Source organism: Lipophrys pholis (assembly GCF_963383615.2).
Source record: "Lipophrys pholis genome assembly, chromosome: 14".
NCBI classification, from domain to species: domain Eukaryota; kingdom Metazoa; phylum Chordata; class Actinopteri; order Blenniiformes; family Blenniidae; genus Lipophrys; species Lipophrys pholis.
The window spans coordinates 5,351,525-5,375,600 of NC_137633.1; the positions used below are offsets into that span (position 1 = coordinate 5,351,525).

A 24,076-nucleotide genomic window follows, 5' to 3' on the forward strand; every position below is an offset into this window, starting at 1 on the left:
CCCGCGAGAAGTCACCGGAACATCCCATTTGTTCTGTTCGGCTGGGCGGAGAGAGACTTTGGGAGTCTCAACATGAGTTATCAGCTGTGTTCGCACAGGAAGCAGCTGCTCATGTCACAACACTCGGCTGCGTTCCGAAAAGCGCGGGCGTGTCTGTGTATGTCTGTGTGTGTGTGTGTGTGTGTGTGTGTGTGTGTGTGTGTGTGTGTGTGTGTGTGTGTGTGTGTGTGTGTGTGTGTGTGTGTGTGTGTGTGTGTGTGTGTGTGTCTCAGACCACACATGCACGTACACATGTGTGTGTCGTGCGGATGCTCTGAGGTGAGGGGAGGGGGTATTATTCCGCTAGTCGGCTTTCGTTCTTGAAATAACATGCAAAGGAGGTGAAGTTGATTCACGCTTCTCATTTGGAGTGAAAAGTGAGTTAAAAGCCTGTTGACATAGTAGCAGCTACTGTTTTCTGAATATTTGCTCAGTGTGTTTGTCCAGGAATAACTGGGAGGCCCACGTATTGACATTGTCCAGCCTCAGGCTTTTTACCCTAAAACTCATAAACACGAACCGTACCAGTCACCTGAACCCTTGAAAAGGCACAAAACATTGTCGAGTCAAGCCGTTCTCGGTGTGCGGGTGGGTTTGAGACAATCTGGGCGGAAAGTAAGAACTGTGGTTACTCGGAACTGCATTCAAATGAGTGCCTCCTTCCCTAAAGAAACACGTGTCTCAGTGACATTGTTTGTAATTAATGGAGCTTTCCACTCATCTGATATACACCCACTTTATCCAGCGTACGGTTTCTGGGCGCTGGGATTCATCGAAGCTGATAATGGATGAGAAGAACAGTTCACCCTGGACAGATCACCAGTCCATGACACACACACACACACACACACACACACACACACACACACACACACACACACACACACACACACACACACACACACACACACACACACACACACACTACAAGTGGACCATATAAACTCCACACAGAAAAGCGCGGAAAGTCCTTCTCACTGCAAGACGACCACACCATGCCCTCCTCGCGGAAAGCCAAGTCATCAATAATGTCAATGCACTGATAACTGCAGGGAATATTGACACTGAAATAGTAGTTAAAGTATTCTGCTGCAGCAGTACAATGATTTGCCACAGCAAGTGATGGCAATTTGCACCGCAAACTCGGCTTTTTCCTGGAAGATGCTCCTCCAACCCTCCGGTTTTTGTGTGGCTATTTTAAAACGGTGTAGTTTTCATTTCAACAAATCCCCCTGCAAAATGTGCCGACACTTTACGGTGAAAGGCAAAACTGAGCTTTGAATTGTAGTGAAGAGTGTCACAAAAGAATCCTCTGAGGGATTACACGGCGGAGCAGAGATAAGCGAAATGCGAGCAGGCGTGGCTGAAAGTTGTGAGTTTTTCTAAAGGGGCGGGGGGGGGGGGGGGGGGGGGGGTGAGATGAGGGGGGGAAAGGCCCAGAAAAGTGTGAAGCTTGCAGGAAACATGGAGTTGAACATTCCTCAGTCTGAACCGGGGTGACGTTTAGGAGGTGGAGGGGGCGTCTGGAAAGCTTTTAAAAAAAAAAAAAAAAAAAAAAAAGGAGAAGAAGAGGGGAGGGGAGAAGGAGAGAGAGGAGGAGGCTAAAAGAGCATTTAGGCCATAAGATGTGAGCGGGGTCGTATTTCCAGAGCGGATCGGGGGGGACCTGAAGGCATGTGTGAAATCCTGTTTGGAGGCAAAAAATAAGAAAGAAAATAGGAAAGACGACAACTTTTGATGGAGTACTTCGGTGATATGCTGGCTTATAGGCAGAGCAGCAAACTGAGGATCAGCTGCAGCACCAGGAAGCATTAGTATATGAAACAGACAGAAAAAAAGAGAGAGAGAGAGAGAGAGAGAGAGACAAGGGGAAGTCTGACCAAAGTGCTCGACCTCTTCCTGCCTGACGATGAGCTCAGGAAGTGGATCCAGAAGTTGAGGGGAGGGCTGACACACGCACAGAAACACATTTTCCCTTTGCCTTTTAGTTTTTCCTTATTCAGTCCTGCTGCGATCAACAGGAGGGAGAAAAGAGTGGGGGGGGGGGGGGGGGGGGGGTCAAAGAGGAGGCGGGGTTTTTGATGGAGCTGAGAGAGACTGAGCAGCCCAACATTCTCAGTCTGTGGAAATATGATGGAAGCCAGCGTCGTTCCCCAGGACGCAGGGTGAGTTTTGAAGGGGTCCGTGGCAAAGCGAGATTACAGTTACTATGTCACCGCTGGGGGAGGGTGGGGGAGACGATGGACGGGAGGGGGGCTGCAACTGTCATGGATGTGTGAGAGAAGAGAGAGGGGAGTTTTGGGTCTAAAGTCCAGAGACAGTCAGGGCAGGAAAAACAGATGTGATGACTCACTGGCTGATATATAGGTCAACAGCCTCTCTGGAGTTTTAACCAACATCCTGATGTCTCCTTGTTTGGCCGATCAAGATTTTCAAACCACAGGAAATTAAGTTATCGTCGCTGACTTTCTGAGTTTATGTTTGCTCGTTGTTTGGAGGAAGTTCAGACGATTTAAGCATTCAAATTTTGTTTCGTTTTTTACAGTTAAACATTTTCAGCAACCAACTACGTTCAAGTGTAAAAACCAGGACTTTTTGAAGTGTTGATAAGACGTCAAAATGTGCTTACTGGATTTAGATCTGACAGAGCTGTGAGCGTCGGGCAGTCTACCCTCGCTGATCTTTCCTCCAAGTGAACTAAAAGTAGCTTTCCTTCTTCGTGCTGCTGCAATAAACATCCATTATACTTGTTTTATGGTGAAATACTTTGTAGCAGCACGCTGCAATGTTCTTTACCTATTCTTTTTTTAAGAATGGTATCTTCCTAAAGGTCACGTCAGGTAAAGCAAGTCCGTACTGGGAGAGAGGCTGACTCAGTTGTGGCTTACTAACATTTCTATGAGATGTTGTGTGATCCTGTACTTCACTACTGCTTGCTATATTATACCCTGCCAAATCACGTCCTGTTATACAGTCCTCTGCTATGCTAATCAACGCTGTGCTTACCAACCTACACAAGGCCATACTGCAGACAGTATAATTGTTGGGTTTTTCTCTGTAAAGGTGACTTGAAATTGCTGTTTTGTATTCATAAAAATTGAATTGAACTGAATATAATGCTATGACTACAATATGCTATGCTGTCCTGTGATATACTGTACTGTACACTTCTATACTACACATACAATGCCTTACTCAACTACATTCTGCTACATTCAAGAGGATTTTGACAAACTATACTATGATATATGTTGTGAGAGGCTTCACTATCCTATGCCATGCCATAATCCTACTATACAGTTATTCTATCTACCGGAGGGTCTCAAAGTGTGTGAGGTTGAGCCTTTAATTTAATAAAGCATGCTAGGCTACGCTATGATATCTAATGCTATGATATTTAATGCAATGATATGTTGTGAGGTACTTTACTAATCTGTGCTACATTATACGATGCTAAAACACACTGTACTATAGAATATTTCATTATGATGTTGCATGGCGATGTTATGCTCTGGATTTGCTAAAGGCTTCCACACGCTGTGCGATTTTCAGCCTTCGTCAAAGATTGCGTGGAAGGATTTAGTCAGTGATTCAAGTGGAAACGCATCGTTTTCGTGTTTTCGCCTCAGAAAAGTGTCGCTTTTACACGGCAATGTTTTGAAAACGTTGTACTTTTGCGTGGTAACCTGCAGAAATGATGAAAGCCATGTAGTTTCCACGTTAGGCCACTAGTGGGTGCTGTTTTTGTAATGAAACCACGAGCTCATGCAGAGAACGACACACTAACAAAACATTAACAATGGGAAAACAATTTGTATAAACAGACGACCAAGTTGCAATGCTGTTCCAGGCGACTCTCAACAATAAAAAAAAAAAAAAAGTCCCGGGAGAATATGGACCTGGAGGCCGCCATTGTTGTTATTGTCCATCTTCTCGCGGAAAAGCTATTTACTACGGCCGTGGTGACGATGCACAGTAGCAGCATTTCAGAAATGTAGGATTTTCCCCCGTTTACACAGAAACAGAGTCGGAGCGTTTTTTTTTTTTAAAAGTTCCACTTTGTGCATTTTCAGTGGTTTTGAACACCACTGTCAAGTAACAGGACACCCAAAACGCAAGGAAAGTTTTCGGTTTTCACTTGAAAACATCGTCATGTAAACAAGCCTGGTGCTTTACTGTGAAACTACTTTACTAAATCATGTTATGCTTTACTTTAGTAAGCCGCGTTTTGTTTTCTTGCTTAGAAAGTGAGCTCATGAACAGACTGGGAACTATTCATCTGAATACAGTTTTACTATAATATACTGGAAGTATAGTATGCATTTGTTTTACTCAAGTGCAAAATTTTTGTAAATGTATTTGTGATCTCATGTTAATACTAAAGTGCACACACAAAAAAAAAAATCGCACTGCATATTTAAAACATGGTGTTTAGCCCGTTGAGTATAAATATTTTCTTGACAGCGACATTGTTCTATGATGATGCACGGGTTGGATGTGCTTGCATTATATCCTTCCTTGATGAAATCTCCTGATGAACCATTGTTTCAGTCTGTGCCGAGTATTCTACTTACCACTGCAATTTATACTGCTGTCACAGCTGCACTATTCAGCAGACCTCATGGTTATTCTACCCCTTTCCTCAGAGGAAGCAGGACATGACACCTTCAAAAGAAACAGTTTGTGCGTGCTGTGGTTTGGTGATTTACTTAAGTTTTGATCTATTTTCAACAAAAGAGAAAAAGATTTATGATGAATTATCTACTATCCACAGAGGATGAAGTGCGTGCAGATATTGAAGACGAGTGTCTTTCAAAACTGGGGCAATAAAAACAATTACAGGAAGTGGCTCAAGACAAGTTTCTTTAGCGTTCCACGTTTTAGGGAAGTGTAGCAAAAATAGGAAGAAAAAAAAGGGCATCGTTGAAGAAACCTCAGATAAAATCTATGCTAGAGTTTCCGTGAAGCATGTAGAAAATCTTGAGGTCAACTGGTTAAAAAAAACAAGAAAGAACTCACTTTGGTCTGGTTTTGCCATTTGGCTCGCAGGTCAGACACTAACTGGTGAACGGTGCACATCACCACATGCACACTAGTCCCTAAATGAAGCATGGCAGCGGCATCATCATGCTGTGGGGATGCTTCTCACCAACAGGATCTGCCATGCCAAGTAATTTTTCTGCCTTCTTCCTTTCTTCCGTTCTTTTAATTTTCCGCACTGGCTCATCGTTGCTGCATTGAGAGGCAACAAACACTACTGAACAGCAACGTGTAGTAATGCACCAGTGGCATCAGTATGAAAGTGAACAATTGCAGCAGATAGGATTTTAAAGCAATATCCGGTTGTTCACTTGAGATTCTGTTAAAAGATAAATAATTTGAATTTTAATAGCACTTTGAACTTAAACTGAGGAAAAGATTAGGCATTGCTATACATACCGTGGCTGCAGGTGACTGTTGAACTAACTAAAGCTGGGAGCAAAAGTTACACGCCAACAGACTGAAGAAAACAGATCTTATTCTGAAGTGGCAAAACCGAAACCACAAACAAGTATAGAAATTGTAGCTGGCTTTAAAATTAGCTGTTGACTCGAAGAGCATGAGAGGTTTTGTCGAAAAACCCTTATTGAAACTTTCTACATGAACTCAGACCGTGGTTCTACTCATGAAAGTAGACAAAATTCAAAGGTGTGAAATATCTTCCATACACACTGTATATACTTTCCTTTTTTATTTGCATTTGATGATATTTTGCTTTGGTTCTTTTCTTTTTTATAAAATTTTTTTCAATATTAGCAACTTAATTAACCTTTCAGATTAAGATGTTCACACTGAATGTTTTTTTTTTTTTTTTAACTTCAATACTTAATCTGTTGAAGATTAGTCACTTGATTTGGTTTGGTTTCTGACTGAAGATGTTTGAACGAGATAAGCTAAAAACTGTTTGTCAGATCATATCATCACACTTCCTCCCCCTCGGGAGTTTTTTTTTTTTTTGCAGCATCTTAAAGGGGCCCAACCCTCATGTGGAAGTCTTTTTAATTTGATTCTATATTTGCATTGTTATAAATGGTGTATGTTAAAGTATCACCAAAACAAAATTATCCCTTCAATTTCAACAAAATTCAGAAGCTAATATGTCAATACATCAGTACAGCCAGTGGAGCAGAGACTAATATCTCTTTGTTGTTGTTGTTGTTGTTGTGTGAATTGCCAATGACAAGGCAACGTATCCCTGTGTATTTACTCTTGTAGTTCGCCGCTGGCCACAGGCCTAAAGTGGATCATGTGGTCGACTGTGGTGGTTTCCATCAATGAGTATATTTGAAACCAAGACACTGTTTTAACCCAGCGATACCAGAAGGTGTAAGGACAAAACATTCCACTGAGGCAATGCATCCTGAATTAGCACACACTTTCACACTATCGGCCGCAATTTGCATCAATTGAGAGAGCCTTGCTCATGAAAAGGGATGTAAGTATTACGTGTTTTATTTGGTCATCTTATTCTGTCATGAGGGCTGAAGAGTGGGGATTTCACACGAAACAAACTGAACTAACTTCCTGAAGCCTTCAGTGGACAAACACGCCACAAGGTCACTGCCGCGATGAGCTGCCTTATCTTATCTACCCGAGTGGGAGGTGGAACGTTGTGCATTGCACCGGTGGAATCTCTAATAAAGTGTTTTTTTACGGCTCTTTTACAATGCATTTTCACTTGAAACGTGTAAACGGGGCCCTCGATTGGGATGTAAAAACGGCATGGTGGGAGGTCGGAGACGTGTCCTTTCATCAAAATTTCTCAGTGATTCCATCAAAGAATAAATAAAGGGTAGCAAGTAGCAATCCACATAAACAATACTCAACCACATTAACTGAAGAGATTGTATATTAACCTGCCTAAACTCCTGAATGGATTACACTGAGAAAAAGAGCACTTAATTATTTGGTGTTTTCAAAATAGACCACAGCGCTCACATAAAGTACAAGAAACAAAACATAATAAGTTTAAAATCTTCAATATTGTGTCTTTATATTCAGATTTTCTATTTAGAAAAAAACATTTTTGCATTGTCCCACACGGTGATGTCTGTTTAAGCAAAACAAAGTGGCATAGCTCCCAAAGTAAACTCGTGAGAGGCAATCTTAGAAACAACAGCTTCAATTCATTGCAGGAATGAAACACATCGTGTGTATCAAACCTCATGCATTGTTAATAAAGTGAAGCTAAAAGGTCTGCAGTCATTTTCAGGCTTTTCTCTGAGGAAAATTCAATCTGATGCAAGAGCTGATTAAAAAAACAACCAAAAAAAAAAACCTCCTTCAGAAGTCGCTGTGGTCTTCAACCTTTGACTTTGTTTTTTTCTCGTTGGCAGCCACTCGAGTCCTCTGACGGGACCGGTCGACCCTCCATCCATCCCCTCATCCTCGCCCCTGCCTCCACCCCTGCTGTCCTCTAACCCTCCAGCCAGGCCATGCCGACCCAAGCCGCCGCCGCCGCCCGTGGCCAAGTCCTCCCAGCTCCCCTCCCGACCTCCTTTCCCCCCGTCCACCCCTCCTTCCCTCCCTCCTCCTCTGCCTCCTGCCCCCCCGCCTGCTCCCTCCTCTCTTTCCCCCATCCCGACTCTACCTCCGTCCCTCCCTCCTCCCCTCTCTCCAACTCCGGTCTCTCCTCCTCCCTTGCTTTCGGACCTCACTCTTTCTCTTTCCCCTGCTCTTCCTCCTCCATTATCCCCAACAGTCTCCTTCACCTCACCCCCCCCTCCTCCACCTACTCCCTCCACCCCACCGCCTTCGCCGGCTCCGCCACCGCTGAGCTTTATAGACAGGCTGGTTGGGAGTACGTCTGTGTGGCAGCCCAAAGGCCTCAGCGAAGACCAAACCACAAGTATCATGGAGGAAGAAGCAGCTGGGGTGAGAGACGCACATTCAAAACACAAAGACAGTCCACATGACCCCTTTTGAATAAAACACTTAGTCATTAACTGAAGTACTGCTACATGCAGAAGACCACCGCTGCCTGATACACGACCATAACGACCTCCTGTCGCTACCATCATCAAGGGTTGTGCTTTGCTCCTCTGTGTTAAGCCACGGTTAATGCAGAGCAACACCCTGTGGGGGACTGATTGCCAAACGCTCATTCCAATTAAATAGATTCACGGGAGGATAAAGACGGCGACTTGCGCACTCATCTGTTTACATCGAGCATAAATGAGCCTCTCTGACAGAGTGCGTCATGAGCAAAGGGCTGATGGCGTACATCCAGCAAAAGTTTACTTCTGAGCCTCATCTGCAATTAAGGTTTCTCCTGGAAATCACGGCAATATGTTGATACCAACACCCAGCCTCGGAGTTAAGACCGCTCACGTTGACATTTGCAGGCGTTCCTGGTTCACGGCGCAGAGGACGAAGCGACGATGCTATCGGTGCGCCAGCCCGAGGAGGCGGGAGCTCCGCCCGTACGCAAGCTGGCGGTGAAGCGACACAAGACGTGTACGTGGCCCCGCGCCGGAGCGCCTTCCCTTTCTGACAAATGCAATTAAATGTCGAGATAGTGAAAAAGGCAAACTGCTGGATTCGCATGAATGGGCAGAGATAATGCCACAGCAGCGCAGCCAGTGACTTACTCTCAAACCGTTTTCTGTCACAGTTGTCCACTTAGAGGGTTCCTCTCTGGTTTTCGATGACATCGTCAAGCTGATTTCCTTCTACTGCGTGAGCAGGTAACTCCTACGTGAAACTATATGTACCATCACATCGCAAGCATGTCCTTTTACTTCAAATATGGTTTTCTTTCTTTTCTTCATCCACCAATCAGAGACGTCTCACCCGTGCCTTTGAGGTTACCTCGGGCCATTACCACAGCAACTAAGAAAGAGGAGCTGGAGGTCATCTCAGCCATGGGTGCAGGTATATAAATCTGCACTTTAACCGCATTGAAACTGCTCGGGATCACTGACGGCAACGTAAGGAGTGAAAATATGGAGCGAAAAGACAAAGAAACAGCAGCGTCTCTAAAGGCATGAGTCATAGAAAAATACTCAGACATAGGATGAATGTATACCTTAAAAAAAAAAAAAAAAAGGGTGAAAATGAAAAATTCAAAGCCACTGAGAGGAGCAATGCACAGGAGAAAACTGCATTAATATCCTAGGTAGGTCGCTCTGTGCTTGTTGTACTTAAATCAGTGGAATATCTTGCCAAAATCAATACCGTTCTCCCATCTTTCTGTTAATCCTTTTTAATGCACTCCCTTGAAACTTTAAAGTCCTCATTAGTATTCACCATTACATTCAATTATGTCTATCGCAAAGTATCTTAAAAAGTAATGCGTTACACCATTTGTGGTTAAAAGATTCCCCCTGAAAGATTGCCAATAAGTTCGAGTAATATTGTCCGAAGCGTAATTTACAAAAAACTAATTAACTACACTAATTATGAAATAATAGACATATTGAATTTATACAACTAGCATATAAAGTTATTGTTCCATGATACTTTTTGGCTTGGTGATATTGACGTTCACAAATTGCTTCCAAACTATTTTAAGAACTCTCCAAAGCAAAACGACCAGCGCCTTAAAGGAGACATATCATGCTTTTAAATCCTTCCTTTTTACATATAAATCATACAGTTGTGGTCTATACAACGCGAAACTGCAATACTTGGGTCTGAATTCCTCATTATTATAGCTCCACAGGCCCCTTTTCAACCCCTTTTCTGATGCGCTTCTGAGAGCAACTCGTTTTGGGGCGGTCTCTTCAAATGCAAAAGAGACACTTCATACCCCGCCTCCTCTCCAGGTTGCAGAGGTGATACTCGGTTCAACGTCACCCTGTTCGGCCATCTTTGTAGTTTGATAGAACAGATACAATTATCTAGCGGCGCAGAAACTTTATATTCACACATTATTTACAAAATGTCAACAACGGAAGATTTGTCCATCCAGCCATACATGTTGGAGCCAGAGTCGGACCCGGCGGAGCGAGATGAAAATGACGATGATGCACCTTCAGAACAACGTCTTCATATGGATGTAACGCAATGGTGTGTTACTATATTTACACTAACTTCTCCATCCATGCCCACTACTACAATACTGCCTGTATTACAACGACTATTTAACACAGAAGTTACATTATAATCTAAAACGAGCACACAGCGCTAACATATGAAGACGGTGCAACTGCTAATGCTAACAAAACAATGACAGGGACGTCTTATCATCACACTTTTTAGCGTTATATACAGCTTACCGAAGTGCTCTGTTCGTCGTCTCCATAGATAGAAGGAACTGACCGCTCAATCAGACGAAGTCTTTCGGCAAATCCTTCTTTATACTGGCGGAGGTTGCTGAAGCAGTCGTCCTTAAAGTGATTCGCGCACACAAAAATGACCTTACCCACAGATGTGGGTACATTTCTGTGAAAAATAAAACTCAACCAGGCACTTCGAAAAGGTTCTGATGCTGGGAGACGGTGTAACGAAGCTTGTGGGTTACTACATCCAACAACCGAACATTTCGACTTATCCTCTCGTAACTTCGGTTGGACTACAAAATCGCAGCGAGAAACAAAAATGGCGGATTGCTCGAAACGTCGATGTCCTAATTTGGCAGTTCCGCTGAGAATACTGTGACGTCATTGTTCAAAAAACGTAATAGAGAATAGAAAAATCGAAACCGATCGCAAAATATGACCAAAACAGAATATAAAGATATCAACGGAGCACCTGAAGAGACTACTTTGAACTTTTCTGTACTTCTAAACACTCTAAATATACACCAAAATGCATTTAAGGGCTAAAAAAGTGGATTTAGCATGATATGTCCCCTTTAAAACAGTCACTGTTCTTCCATTTGACCACTAACCTACATCTGTACAGTATATTGGTTGACCATGATCAACTTTTAGTTGCAAACTTCCTGTTAGTATCTGTTCTCAGATTCGGCTGAATGCTGAGGGCCCGTTCACACCACAACGTTCTCAAGTAAAAACGCAAATCTTTCGTTGTGTTTTGGGCTCCTGTTTACACGACAACAGTACTCAGAGCCACTGAAAACAATATTTATTGAATGCGGCTCCCAAGGTGGAACTTTTCGAAAAACGTCGTGTAAAACAGGAGAAAACGGCACTTTCTGGAAACGCTCGGGCTCCATCTCCACGTAGAGAATACATGACCACTAACAACAATGGCGGCTTCCAGAGTGGCAGGACTCCCAGTTCATATTCTCCTGGGACTCCGTAGCTTTGGCCTCTTGGTAGTCTGTGTACTCTCCATTGTTAATGTTTATAGTGTATTGTTATCTGCACACATGCGTGGTTTCATTACAAAAAGAAAAAAGAAAAATGGCACCCGCTCGTGTGACAACTACATCAGGTTCAGTGTTTCAGATCGTTGCCGTGTGAGCGTGACAAATTAAACTCATAAAATAGGATAAAATAAAGGATGATGGAGAGAGGAGATCTTCAATGAGGACGTGAGCCAAATCTAACTTTTTTTTTTAAGCTGACTATGTAAAGGTGAAAAAGTAAATGACCAAAATCTTCTGATCATGTTAAAACACACTTAGTTACATGAGCTGGACAACAAATGCATATTTTTTGTCTTTTCTCTGGGTGTCTTTGATGGTGACTGGGCCGGGGAATAGTCCAGCACATTAATCAGAGTGCTATTAGTCCTGACATCAAACGCATATAAGTGAGTTTCCTTGGCGATCCAAGGCTCATAAGTGAGCTGCGACCAGTCAAAGAGGAAAATGTCAAAGACTTCATTAGCATATGAAGACCAGCAGTTTGGCTTCAAGGATAAAAGATGTAAGTGAAACCTTAAAAAAAAATTTAAATAGTTTACTGACCTTTCGCCAGAAACTTTTTTGACAGGTAAGCTGACTTCATTGTTCTAAAAGGTCCAGTTACTCGAAGATGTCTATCTGTATGATCTTATTTTGAGATGCATCACAAAAGGGATGAAGAGAACATTATTTGAGTATCGACTGACTTTCTCTCCTGCAGATTTCTGGACGTCCGATTTGAACCAGCGCCCCGAGAACCAGGACCTGCTTTTGCAACGGGACCAAACCACTCAACCAGACACGTACTTGTATATAAACCCGGTCACCGTAGAGGACCAACCCAGCAGGGATCCAAAGCCCTGCGCTGCCCCCAAACTTGATACGAGCAACAATGAAAACACCACCTCCGCTCTGCAAAATGGAGAAGTTCTAGAGAAGATCCTCGTACAGGCCAAATGTTCGACTAAAAGCATGCCCAGCCAGGAGACGAAATATAAGCGTCCCCCACCCCGACCCCCCAGCTTGAGCTCGGGGTCCGGGATGGGCCTCCTGTTCTCCACCGGCTCCCCGCCTCAGTCCTTACCTTCTGCGACTTCAGAAGCCGAGAGAAAGGAGGAAGCAAAGGGAGGAATCGGAGCGAAGGAGGACAGAAAGTCAGCATCAACCCCACCGCCTCCATCGAGACCCCCCGTCCACCTGCAGAGCCGAGCCGCTCCCCCCCTGCCTCCCGCTCCCAGTCGACGCACCTCCTCCAGCAGAGGGGTGGGAGAGGGAACAGAGAGAGAGAAGGGACAAAATCCTGTGAGGAAAAGTGAGAGAGAAGGAGGCGGAGAGAGAGGGAAGGAGAAAGCAGGTCTGCTGGCCGAGAGCGCCGAACAGAAGAGCAAGGTCCAACAACAGCAGCCGGACGAGGAGGAAGCCGAAAAGAGGGGGAAAGAGGATGAGAAGGAGGAGAAAGAGGAGAAAATGGCGAAGGAGGACAAACAAAAGTGCAGCGCCCCGTGTCCGCCACTGGGGAAGAAACCGTCCCGGCCGGTTCCTCCACCGAGAACCAAACCATGTTTCTCAAACTCCACGGGGAGCTCCAGCCAGGCTGGAGGACAGATAACAAATCCGAGCGCTGCTGTCAGACTGGCCCCTCCGTCTCCGGCGCGGCGGCCAGATGTGTCACTGTACTCTCCACAAGGGGGCGCTGTCCTGGGAACTGATCCGGACTCCTGCTCGGCCAGCAGCACAGAAGAAGAAGGAGACCAAAACCAGGACCAGGAGCCAAATCACAAGTAGGTGTCGATCAGTCAGTCAGATTCAAGGCGTCATGAGAATGTTGAAGTTAGAAAGCTCGCTGTACCCCGGTGTTTTTGACAAAAATGCGGATATTCTTGGGTTTGAGGATGGGGAGCACAATTGTCGTGTTAACGGAAATCCAAAATGTAAGGAGACTTTTCCCATTATCACTTGAAAACGTTGAAGCCTGATGCAAAGCTCCATTTTGCCGTGTGTCACGGTGCAGTGTACGTGCAGGTAAACAAAATATGAACTTTGGCCAAAAAAGCGAAGCACCTAACCTGCAGCACAATAAAGAACAAGGTCATACATTTCTCAAGCAGTAATTTACATTATATAAAGGGTATATGAAGGGTAAACTTTCATTACTTCTGTGCAGAAGTGGGAAGAGTGCTAAAAATACGTACGACTATTTCTACATTGCTTAAATTGTGAAAAGTGAAACTCCAGTTATAAAACAAAAATACTCAAATAAAAGCACTCAGTTATTTTCTCCATTGAAATAAATTGCTGCGTCGGTAGCGTTCAATTTGACTTTTGAAAATCAAAACACTTCTTAAAAAAAAAAAAAAAGAAGTAAAAAAAAGAAGAACGTATTCTCCACGATAAAACATGTAACATGTAGTTATTTCAGGCCACTGAAGCGTCACGTGCTCTGGTGTGTGACGAACCAGTGAACCGCGGCGACACAGATATTTTTACGACACGTGAGCTGCCGGATAGAGGGAACATGAGGAGGAAGAAGGTTTCCAGAAGAGACACTTGCACGGCTCAACAAGTGTTGAGTTGTGGGAAACACAGAAACGCTTGTGGAGGACAGACGTCGGGTCTCTCCGGCGGACTATCAGTATAAGCGTTAAACTCCCCCAGATAAAAGCACCATTACTGTGTCTTCCGTGTGACGTTCGTGAAAATGATGGAATGCGGAAAAGGAGAGAGAGAACTTCACTATACAATCTCACTAAGTTGAGAGGAATGTCTGCTCAAGATAGAGAGAGTAAAAAATTATCTGTTTTTGCAATAATATCCCATGAAAGTTCATATTGTGAAGCCTCTAGTGAAATCTTCTGGTACACTGAGGTCCCGTTTACGCAACAACGCATCGGTTTTGTGTTTCAGAAAAGTTTTCCGTTTTCACTTGAATGCAGAAAAAAAAATTTGTGTGGATTTATTTTTAATTATTTCACATAGTTAGTAGTAGCAGCCAGCCGATTAGGGCGCGAGCACGGGGGTCTAAAGAGTTTAGATATCTCCAAATGTACGCCCCCACATTTTCTGACTGTTTAAAAAAAAAAAAAAGAAAAAAAATGATTTGCACTGGTTCATTTCCGGCCTCAAAACATTTCACACATTTTGTAAGTCTTTTCCTCTCGGTTAGCAGAAACGCCTCAGTTTGTTGTGGGAAAAAAAAAAAAAAAAGCTCTCACCACTAAGAAGCAATGCATTAGACATTTAAAAATAGTTCTGCCATTTTTCTAAACCCCCTCACTCATATCATGTTTAAGTTATTCCCTGAATCGAGATGCAATATTAGAAATACATACAAACTTAGAATTGGTGTCTTTCAGTTTGTTTGTATAACATCCTGAGGTGCATGCTGAAAAGACTTTAATGTCCTATGGACAAAACAACTAAGGATATCCATTATGGTTTAATGCTGAAGAAAATTTTTTTCCAAAAAGAGCAAAAAAGTCAACAGGAGGGATGAGTGGACGGATAGAATCTACACGGGAGTTTGACTTGTGCTTAGCGCATGTAGAAAATTCAACTTTTTAAATGGCTCCGATTAATTTCCACTCGTCTGGTGTATTGTGGCATTCGACTACATCATCCTGTGTACAGTAAACCTTTTCCTGTGACAATGAATTGAAACTACTGAGTGGCTTGAAGCTATCTGAACTTTCATGACCACAGATTATACAACGTCTCCAAAAAGGAAACGGGCAAAAAAAAATTCGACCTCGACGATCAGGAAGTTGCCTACTTCGACAAATGTGTTAAGACGTGTGCAGACCAATAGACTCGTTTACGTCCATGATGCCGAGCTGGAAAGTTTTGCTGGAGCTAGTTTATACGTTTAGTCAGCCACCGATACGACTTGACGCCAAGTCATAAAACCCTTAACAACACAGAAACCAGTTGAAACGTCCTTCGAAGAATCGTTATCATCTCACCAGCGAGTCCTGACCTTCACAATCAGCTGGCGCCACTATTCCGGTCAAAGAAAAGTCAAAGTCACGAGACATGCGTAACAGAGCCTCACTATGTTTAACTATGAATGCATCATGTGTGATGAAAAAAAACAACAACAAAAAAAACCCCGCTCACTACTGTGCTTGGAGATCAAACCGAAGGCTTGGCGTGTCTTCCTCTGCAGTCGCATTGCGGACAGCCGCAGCCCCAAAGCGGCGGTGAGGAGAACCCCCACCACCATCATGTTGGACCGAGCTCGCTACCGCCTGTCCACCGTCATCACCGGACTCATCAGCCACGAGCGCCGCCTCACACAGCGAATCGTGGAGCTGGCCCGGGACCCCATGAGCTACTTCGGTAACCTCGTGAGTACACGCAGGGAAGCGTCAGGGAACGTGCCAGGAGAAGGAAAAAAAAAAAAAAAAGACGTTCTCGTGCTTCGTGCGCAGGTGAAGGAGCACCGCGCGTTCACCTTGGAGACCATGGCGAAGCACCCGTCCTCCACCGAGCTGCTGCAGGAGATCAGGCAGATGATGACGCAGCTGAAGAGCTACCTGCTGCAGAGCACGGAGCTGCAGGCCATGCTGGAGCCACAGCATCAGTACCCGCAGGACAAACTAGGTGGGTTGATGCCGTCACGTGTCTATTGTCAGAGGTTCCAGGGGAATTCTGAAACACTTCCACTTCCCCTTTTTTCTCATGATATTGTTTTTCTTTGCAACATGTGTTCTGTGGGTGAGTGAAAAACACCTCGGTGGGTGCCAGCATGTGTTTCGTACGTCAGAAAGCCAAACTGTGGGAGTTTGTGACCCGGGGATGTTTATCATGCATGGAAATAAGCTGTATTTTGGGGAGGGGAAGGCAGGACGGTAGCCAGCGTGACTAATGAATTGGTCTTCTATGCTATTTAAAAAAAATAATAATTGTAATTCAAGTTTTAATTGAATATTTTTCTTGGTACATGACAATCATTTGGTGCTTTTTAACATTAATAATCAGAGCTTTTATACATAAACGAAAAAGTATAATATTACATCAAAGGGTGTGAAAGTTCAGAGAAAAACAAGGAAACCCAACAAAAACAAAAAACTAATAAGATAAGTATATCTACATATCGATCCACGTCACAAAAAAATCATAGCGGACTAGTTTTACGTGCCTGGTGAGCAGAAACATTTGGCACATTTCAGTTTGCGCTGTCGCTTCTGAATACTTGGAAAACAAAATTTCGCCAGCACGTTTACTCGAATTGTTTTGGTGTCAAATAACGAAAAGTAACTTCACCAATTGTCTCCATAACGCCTTTTAGTCAACACATTTGGAATTCTAAAATAACTGATTACTATGAAGTTATTAACAAATACCAAAGTGTCTTTCTCTGTCCTGCTCACTAGACTTTAGCATTATGTTACCATTCCACTAACCTCCTATTCACTGATAATCCCAAACTTGCTCACTCAAGTACTACTTGTTCAGTAACTTGCACGGCACCGATGTTGAATTATATGATTATCTGGTTACATGTTGGTAGTTGGAAGTTGGAATCTCTTTAAATGTGGACTGTATTTTCATTCTCCGTCCAGAGGATCACAATAATTACCACAAATGTAACAAAAGCATTTTTTTCAGAAGTTTTCAATGTTAAAGTCTGATTTAGTTATTTTTACATTATAAACGTTACCACAGGCTGACAGGAAGCTTTTCTGCAGTATTTGTGAGAGAGCAAAACACTATAATACTTTTTTGGGGGAAAATTACATAACAATTTAGATGGATTATATCAAATTTTATGGAGAAAATGTGAGAATAAAGATGTTATTAAATCAATGATTTGAGGGGAAAAAAGATCTGGAATCGTGGAACTAAGTAGTTTTTGTCACAACACTGTTCTCATGTATAAAATTATTAGTTCATACCTTTTATTGGATTTCCTAATAGTCTTCACTGCGTATATTATGACTCAGACTGGTCACACTCTGGAAACGGGTAACATTCCACCCGAATTTTGTCAAATTGACGGAAACCGACTTTGTGCTTTGCTTGGACCGTTGCAGAAAGCATCGTAGAGGCTGCTCTGTGTAAGAGCGTCCTGAAACCACTGAGGGAGCCGATCTATCACAGCCTGGAGCAACTGCACACCAGCAACAACAGCCTGAAACAGCTGGCCCTGAACCAGGTGGGACCATTAAAACTATGACAGTCAGTCACAATGCAACATTCACTACTGCGCTCCAATGTGAGGATCATCGTGATACTAAGAGTTATGTGTGCTGTCATGGGGTTTTTTTTCAGTCTGTTGTGCTGGGCAGCACCACCACAGCGTTGGGAATAACCACCGCCATCCCCGAGGCCTCCGCTATGGAGAAGATCAGCGTTAAACTCAACAACCTCCATCAGGAGTACTCGCCGCAGAAGAAGATCGAGATGCTACTGAAGGCCTGCAAGGTCATCTACGACTCGATGTCCGTCAGCAGTCCAGGTCAGAAACCGGATCTAATGTAATGAAGCAACATGTAAAAAACACCGTACAGCCCGCTCCGGACACGTTTGGACTCGGGGAGCTCAAATTTCATGGAAACGTTTCTGGTGCTTCATCAGCTGAAAGTGTTTCGGTTCTATCTGATCCAGTCCTCTTTTAGCTGCGTTCACACAAAGCATTTTGAATCTGGTTCACTTTGTGTTCACTCAGACATTTTTACCCTCGGACGAAGGGCTGCAACAAACAATATCCTGGTTATGATGTGTCATAAATTTAAGGTCATCTATGACACATCAGGGTTTATTTTAACACAACTGAACTTGCTGCCTTAAAGTAGAGCTGTCTAGACGTTACAATATTACTGTTCACTTGGAAAGAAATTAACTGCAGCTCCAATTTTGGCCACTATGCCACTGATGTTTGGCAGTGATGGTTATATGGCCCGCAAGTATTCAAATGTAAGCCAATATTCTGTCATATAAGCAGTATCTGTTTTTGAAGTTTAAAAATGTTTTAATTAAAAAAAAGAATAAGAATAAGAATAAGAATAGAAAAAATCTAAAATTGCCAAATGCATTATAAAATAATTCTAGTTAAATGGCAAAAACTAAATTAATTAATCAAAATCTGTAAAGGAAAAAAAATCTCAACTGGCAAGAAACAGCTAAAAAGGAAAATGATAAAATTAGTAAAAGAACTAACACGGTTTAATTTTCCAAAACAGATTAAAATACACTCAAGAATTAAGGGGAAATGTGTAAAAAAGTCAAAACTGTTAAAAATCCCTTAAAAATTATTTAGAAAGTATTTCATAAAATATTTACCTGATGAATACAATGCATTAGATATGGATTATTACTGCATTGTCATTTAAAAGGTTGAACATGTTCCTTGGCTCCGGATTTTTATTCATTTTTTTTTGTGGAAGTTGCAGACATCTGCACTCCTCTGATCAACACTTATTTCCTTTGTAGAACAGAAAAGTTTATCTGTGTGTGTGTGTGTGTGTGTGTGTGTGTGTGTGTGTGTGTGTGTGTGTGTGTGTGTGTGTGTGTGTGTGTGTGTGTGTGTGTGTGTGTGTGTGTAGGGCGGGCCCATGGTGCCGATGACTTCCTGCCCGTAATGATGTACGTCCTGGCTCGATCCAATCTCTCCGCCCTGCAGCTGGACGTTGAATACATGATGGAGCTGATGGACCCTTCATTAACACTCGGAGAAGGTACGTCAACATACAACACACTAAACAATCTCTGTTGGATCTGGTTGATACTGGTGTGTGACAGTATTAATATGTGTGTATTTGATGTCTGTGTGTGTGTGTGTGCGTGTGTAGGGTCCTATTATTTGACCACCACCTACGGGGCGCTGGAGCACATAAAGACTTTCGACCAGCAGAGGTCAGCAACGCGGCAGCTCAGCAGAGAGGTGCAGGACTCCATCCACCGCTGGGAGAGACGACGCACACTCAACCAGGAGCGCCTGGGCCAAGGATCTGTGAGGGTACACACTTTAGCTCGCTCCTGCAAGAGGCCGCATGTCGCACGCAAATCGTGATAAGATGATAAGTGGATGGTGAAATTAATCATTTTTTTTAACTGAATGCAATTACAGCTAATAAAGCCGAACAACAAAATGTCACATGAAGTTTAGTGAGTCGCTGCTGAAGAGTATCCCCACTATTTAGTGTTTTTTTTCCCCCACCAAAATCCCATCCGCTTTGACTGGCAACTATTTTTGTGATTTTTGCGGAAATGGTTTGTCAAATCGTCATGAAGAGTCATAACACACTATTCCTGAAGTATGCATTGGTCTAAAAGGTAGATTTGAGGCTGAAAGGCACGGAGAACAAGTGCTGCTGGCTTCACTCTGAAATCCTCTTATGACTCTTTTCTTTTTGCCTGTGTGCTGCGCAGGACTTTCTGACAGTGTGCTGTCCTGACATCGGAAGCGATCCAAAAACTCTGGGCGTCCTCCCCACGACTACAATCCAGCAACTAGCGGAGCAGTGTGCCGCGCGCTTTGAACAAGGTAAATGTTTCATTAAAAAAAAAAAAAAAAAAAAAAAAATTCCAAGTTGTTGTTTTTTTTTTAAGGGCTTTTTCTGGGATTTAATAGTGATTAACTCGCCGGAGAAAGTGATCCAACAGAGGACTAATCCTGAATTAGACACAAAAATGTCTGATCTCACAATCTTCCCATAATGCATCTTGATACAGTTAATCAATGTGGATACTTGTGCACAAAATAGCAAGAGAAACCGCTTTCACCCTTCGTTTTAGAGTAATAATTTAAAGTTCACTGAAAATATATATTATTTTTAATGATTTTAAGTCGTCGTTTCAAAGCCAGTTCCATGAGTCACTCTATATTGCAGGAGACACCATTAGTTGCTAATAATAATGAATTATTATTAAGAATGATTCATGGCATTTTAATTTCCCCTTTGTCATTGAAAAATGTGAACGCAGGTTGTGAATCTTTAGGTACAATCTAAGAAATGAATGGATGAATCCATAAATAATGCACAACACATAGTGTCATTTAACAAAGTAACCAATTGTGCTCTTTAAATGTGAAGGTCAGTATTTTTTTCAGGTTTAACACAAAGACACACTGTCAATTATTATTGATAAATTAGAACTAGAGCTACACTCGGTAGAGTGCAGATCTTCGCCAACGCCACATTTGTTTGCGGAACCGAGTTAGTATTGCTAGCACATTAGCCTTTAGCTCATATCAACGCTAACTAGCCTGTCAGGTAGCTACATCCCTGTGTGAAACACTGAGCAGTGAGCGTCTCCATGGCAACAGACGCTACTCTCCTTTGATCTCCTCCATAAGGAGCCTCGCTCATCCGCTTTGTATGGGACTTTTTTTTTGCAGTTTTTTGGGATTTATTCTGAAACGGTCAGACCTTAACATCCCAAAATCTAATCGATTGGTCATTGGATGATGACAAACCATCCCTGAAGATTTCATGCAATTCGGGTTGATACTTTTTGCAAAAAGTTGGTAAAATACATACAAGCCAATAAATAAATGAATCCACGCAGATAAAAACAAAACCTCCTCAGCCAGCTTTGTTGGTTGTCCAACTTTCTTTGGCAAAGGTAATAATCCCACCCTGATTGTGAAAACACATCATTTTTCACGTTTTCGATTCAGAAAAGTTTCACGTTTACATGGCAACGCTTTGAAAACGATCTCGTTTTCACGTTGGGCCACACACACACACACACACACACAGACACACACACACACACACACACACACACACACACACACACACACACACACACACACACACACACATGCGTGCAGAGAACAATACGCCATAACCATTAACAGTGGCGGCTATACGGACATTCGCATGGACAGACGACCAAGTTGGATTGCTGTTAACGGTGAAACTACCAAGTCCGAGGAGCAGAAGACTGGGAGTCATGACACCCTGGGGGCCGCCATTGTTATTGTCAATGTACTGGCGCATGTGCAGAAGTAGTAGTAGTTCAACAAACATGATCCGATTGCTCCGTTCACCCTCCACCCGTGTTGTTCTTCCTCAGATTCCTACACACTCGGTGTGTACATGGACGGCGTTCACCAGACTCTCGCCCTCACTGAGCTGGCGCTCAGTGTGAAGAACAGCTGTCAGCCGGGAACCTGCTGCTTCGTCTTTCACCCACCCGGCCAAGCCTGTCACCAGCCCGGCCGGAGCTGCCCCACCGATCCACCCCCAGCTCCGCCCGTCTCACCCGAGAGCTTCCTCCCGGCAGACGCTGCACCGAGTGATGGGGAGGCGGAGATGGAGAAGGAGGAGGAGGAGGAGGTGGAGGAGAGTCTGATTAGCTTGTAACTGCTAGAGACTGACAAGAGTTCCTGCTGGGGGCAGGTTCCATTGAAAAAAAAAATGAATTTGAGAATGTATCTTAAACTCAGGTCTCACGGGAAGAAAAAAAAATCGATTTGATTGAAATTTGAAAAGGTAAAGATGGTGAATATGATTGTTTTCAGATCAACGCAACACATAACGTGAAATGTGGAGGATGGTCCCTTTTGTGTCTGATAGAAATCACCGAATGGAGCTGCGACACACTAAACTGGGACCAAATAGAAAAAAGCATATTTTCAGTAAGGGGTCTGGAACCCCAGCAACTGCAAGTGGGTGTTTTTGTTTTTTTAATTAAATGTAACGACGCCTGTAATGGTAACAAGTATATAAAATGTGACCGTGTTTATACTGTTTATACGCTATCGTGGCAGACGCCATTCTGATGTTCAAGCCTTCTGCTTAAGGCGGGAGTGCGCTGTATTTTACCAGGATGAATGTCTAGTTTCTCTAATTAAAGTGGAGCACATTTAAGTCAGTATTACTTTGTGGAAAAACACGACTAAGCAGGCTTCTTCTTTTTTTTCTCTTTTTTTTTTTACCTAAAGTTAGGTATAAGGACCAAAACTTCTAAAAAGTCCAAGTCAGTGTGGAGAAGTTTCATTTTCACTTTGTCCAACGTGTAATAATACTGATCGTATTGTAAATAAAACTGTCTGCTGCAATTTGGTGATGCTGCTTCTTGACTGATTTGATAATGTTTCTGCATATAGTTTATTTTTAATACTATATTTTATTTAACACTTCAAGGCATATTTTTTTTTTATCAGCAAGGTTTCTGGTAAAAGAGTCTGGACAAGGGAAGCGCAACTACTTTTTTCCCCCTCCAACCGATAACCGATGTTGGTACGGATAACCGATAAAATTATTAACAGTTTATAAACACACCTAAGGTAAAGAAAAAAAAGCAAAGATGAAGGTTGGATGTGTTTAAACTGGTACTCTCTACCCAGGTGTCCTCATAGCACTCTTAGTAAAAAACATTTTTTTGTACCGTTCATTGAACTGGGTTAGGGTTAGGGTTAGTGTTAGGGTTAACCCTAACCCTCGTTGCTCAGACACTGCCTGTGCTCCGCCTCCAATTTATCCCACAACCTCACTCCACATACTGAAAGACAAAATGACTTTGGACTTGTGCGAAATCTACCCTGTTTAAACTTTAAATCAGGGTAGGCACTCCAATCCAACTGCAATCGCGTCGTCTTCTTCATTAAACAGTGAAAAAACAAGCCCAAACCGGTGATGCTGGCGCCATGTTGAGCTATTTATAATAAAATCTAGTTATCGGTTAAAAAAAAAAAAAAGTCATTATCTGAGTTTTCTGTGTGGCGATATTTTTCTTCTAATATCGGTACCGATAGTTGTCGTGCATCCCTCGTCTGGACCGGGGCGTCAAACATGAGGCCCGCCAAAACCGCCAAGTAAATTGTAAAATAAGAAAACAGAATTAAAAAAAAAAATTTTATTTCTTAAGCGTAACAGTGTGTCCGTTACTCTTGAGAAATTAAAAAAAAAAGAATTAGCTGAGCTGAGATGTCGGCGATGCCGTCATGAAAGCCAGTCGCCTCGTTGTGAAAATACAAGTTAGCATTAGCCTCAAAGCCATGCTGTCATGACGAGTTTATAAAAACCTGCATAACAGGAGAAGGTGTTTTGGTTGTTTTTTTTACATTTCACAGTATTTTGCACCAGAAGGTTCCATCAAAATTGACTTTATGTTGAGATTGTAGTCATTTTCACAAGCAATTGTTTGGTTTTGCAAAAATATCGACATTTTCATCACGTATACTCTGTGCCACAACAACAACGGCAAAAAACCTGAAAGTTCAAATTTAAAGGTTATTATTTCACTATTTCACCATTCCGGCCCATTAAAGATGAAACTGGACTCTATGTGGCCCCTCAACTAAAATGTGTTTGACACCCTTGATCACTATTAACAGTCCAGGTTGGTGTCAGGGGTGTTAATAACACTCGATGTGTAAACTATTGAAACGCTGAGATTCACTTCCGTTTCTCAACAATACAATAAGTCTCCGATATCGCCTGTTGATGAGACAATACTGGATCCAGTGCCGAGGAACGGTGTTCAGAGGGTTGCGCGTCGTGCGGGGTGACTCAGGCTCCGCCACAGAACCTCATTATCCTCTGGAAAAGGGAGCTGCGGGGCCATTGTTAAGGCCAGCTGCTTCCTATCGGCCAGTCATTATTTCCAACGGCGCCCATAACAAGGTCCTTAAATGGTAACAAGCTTCCTGTCGCAAACTTTGCAGAGTCTTCCTCGTTTTGCCCTTTGACTCGCTTCCATCTCGCCGGACGTCTGTGGGCAGGAAGCGTTCCGTGACCGGGGAGCAAACTAGAAAACGTACGACAGTCAGATGGAGGGTTTCTCAAT

The 24,076-nt window shown here is 43.0% G+C and overlaps 1 protein-coding gene across 2 annotated transcripts; it reads left to right on the forward strand.

Annotated features, from left to right (window-relative positions):
• Positions 1 to 2,085: 2,085 nt before the first annotated feature.
• On the forward strand, positions 2,086 to 22,353 carry rin3 (Ras and Rab interactor 3). Of its 2 annotated transcripts, none has more exons than XM_080479565.1 (14): positions 2,086 to 2,204; positions 7,416 to 7,953; positions 8,424 to 8,535; positions 8,693 to 8,765; positions 8,861 to 8,952; positions 12,057 to 13,116; positions 15,498 to 15,678; positions 15,763 to 15,934; positions 17,368 to 17,489; positions 17,606 to 17,792; positions 18,880 to 19,011; positions 19,126 to 19,286; positions 19,706 to 19,820; positions 21,359 to 22,353. In XM_080479565.1, exons 1-14 carry the CDS (start codon positions 2,170 to 2,172, stop codon positions 21,646 to 21,648), a joined length of 3,270 nt encoding a protein of 1,089 aa, XP_080335691.1. In that variant the 5' UTR covers positions 2,086 to 2,169; the 3' UTR covers positions 21,649 to 22,353. The 2 variants fall into 2 exon arrangements, with proteins under 2 accessions (XP_080335691.1, XP_080335690.1); XM_080479564.1 differs by having other exon boundaries at positions 2,091 to 2,204; positions 19,126 to 19,292.
• Positions 22,354 to 24,076: the final 1,723 nt, after the last annotated feature.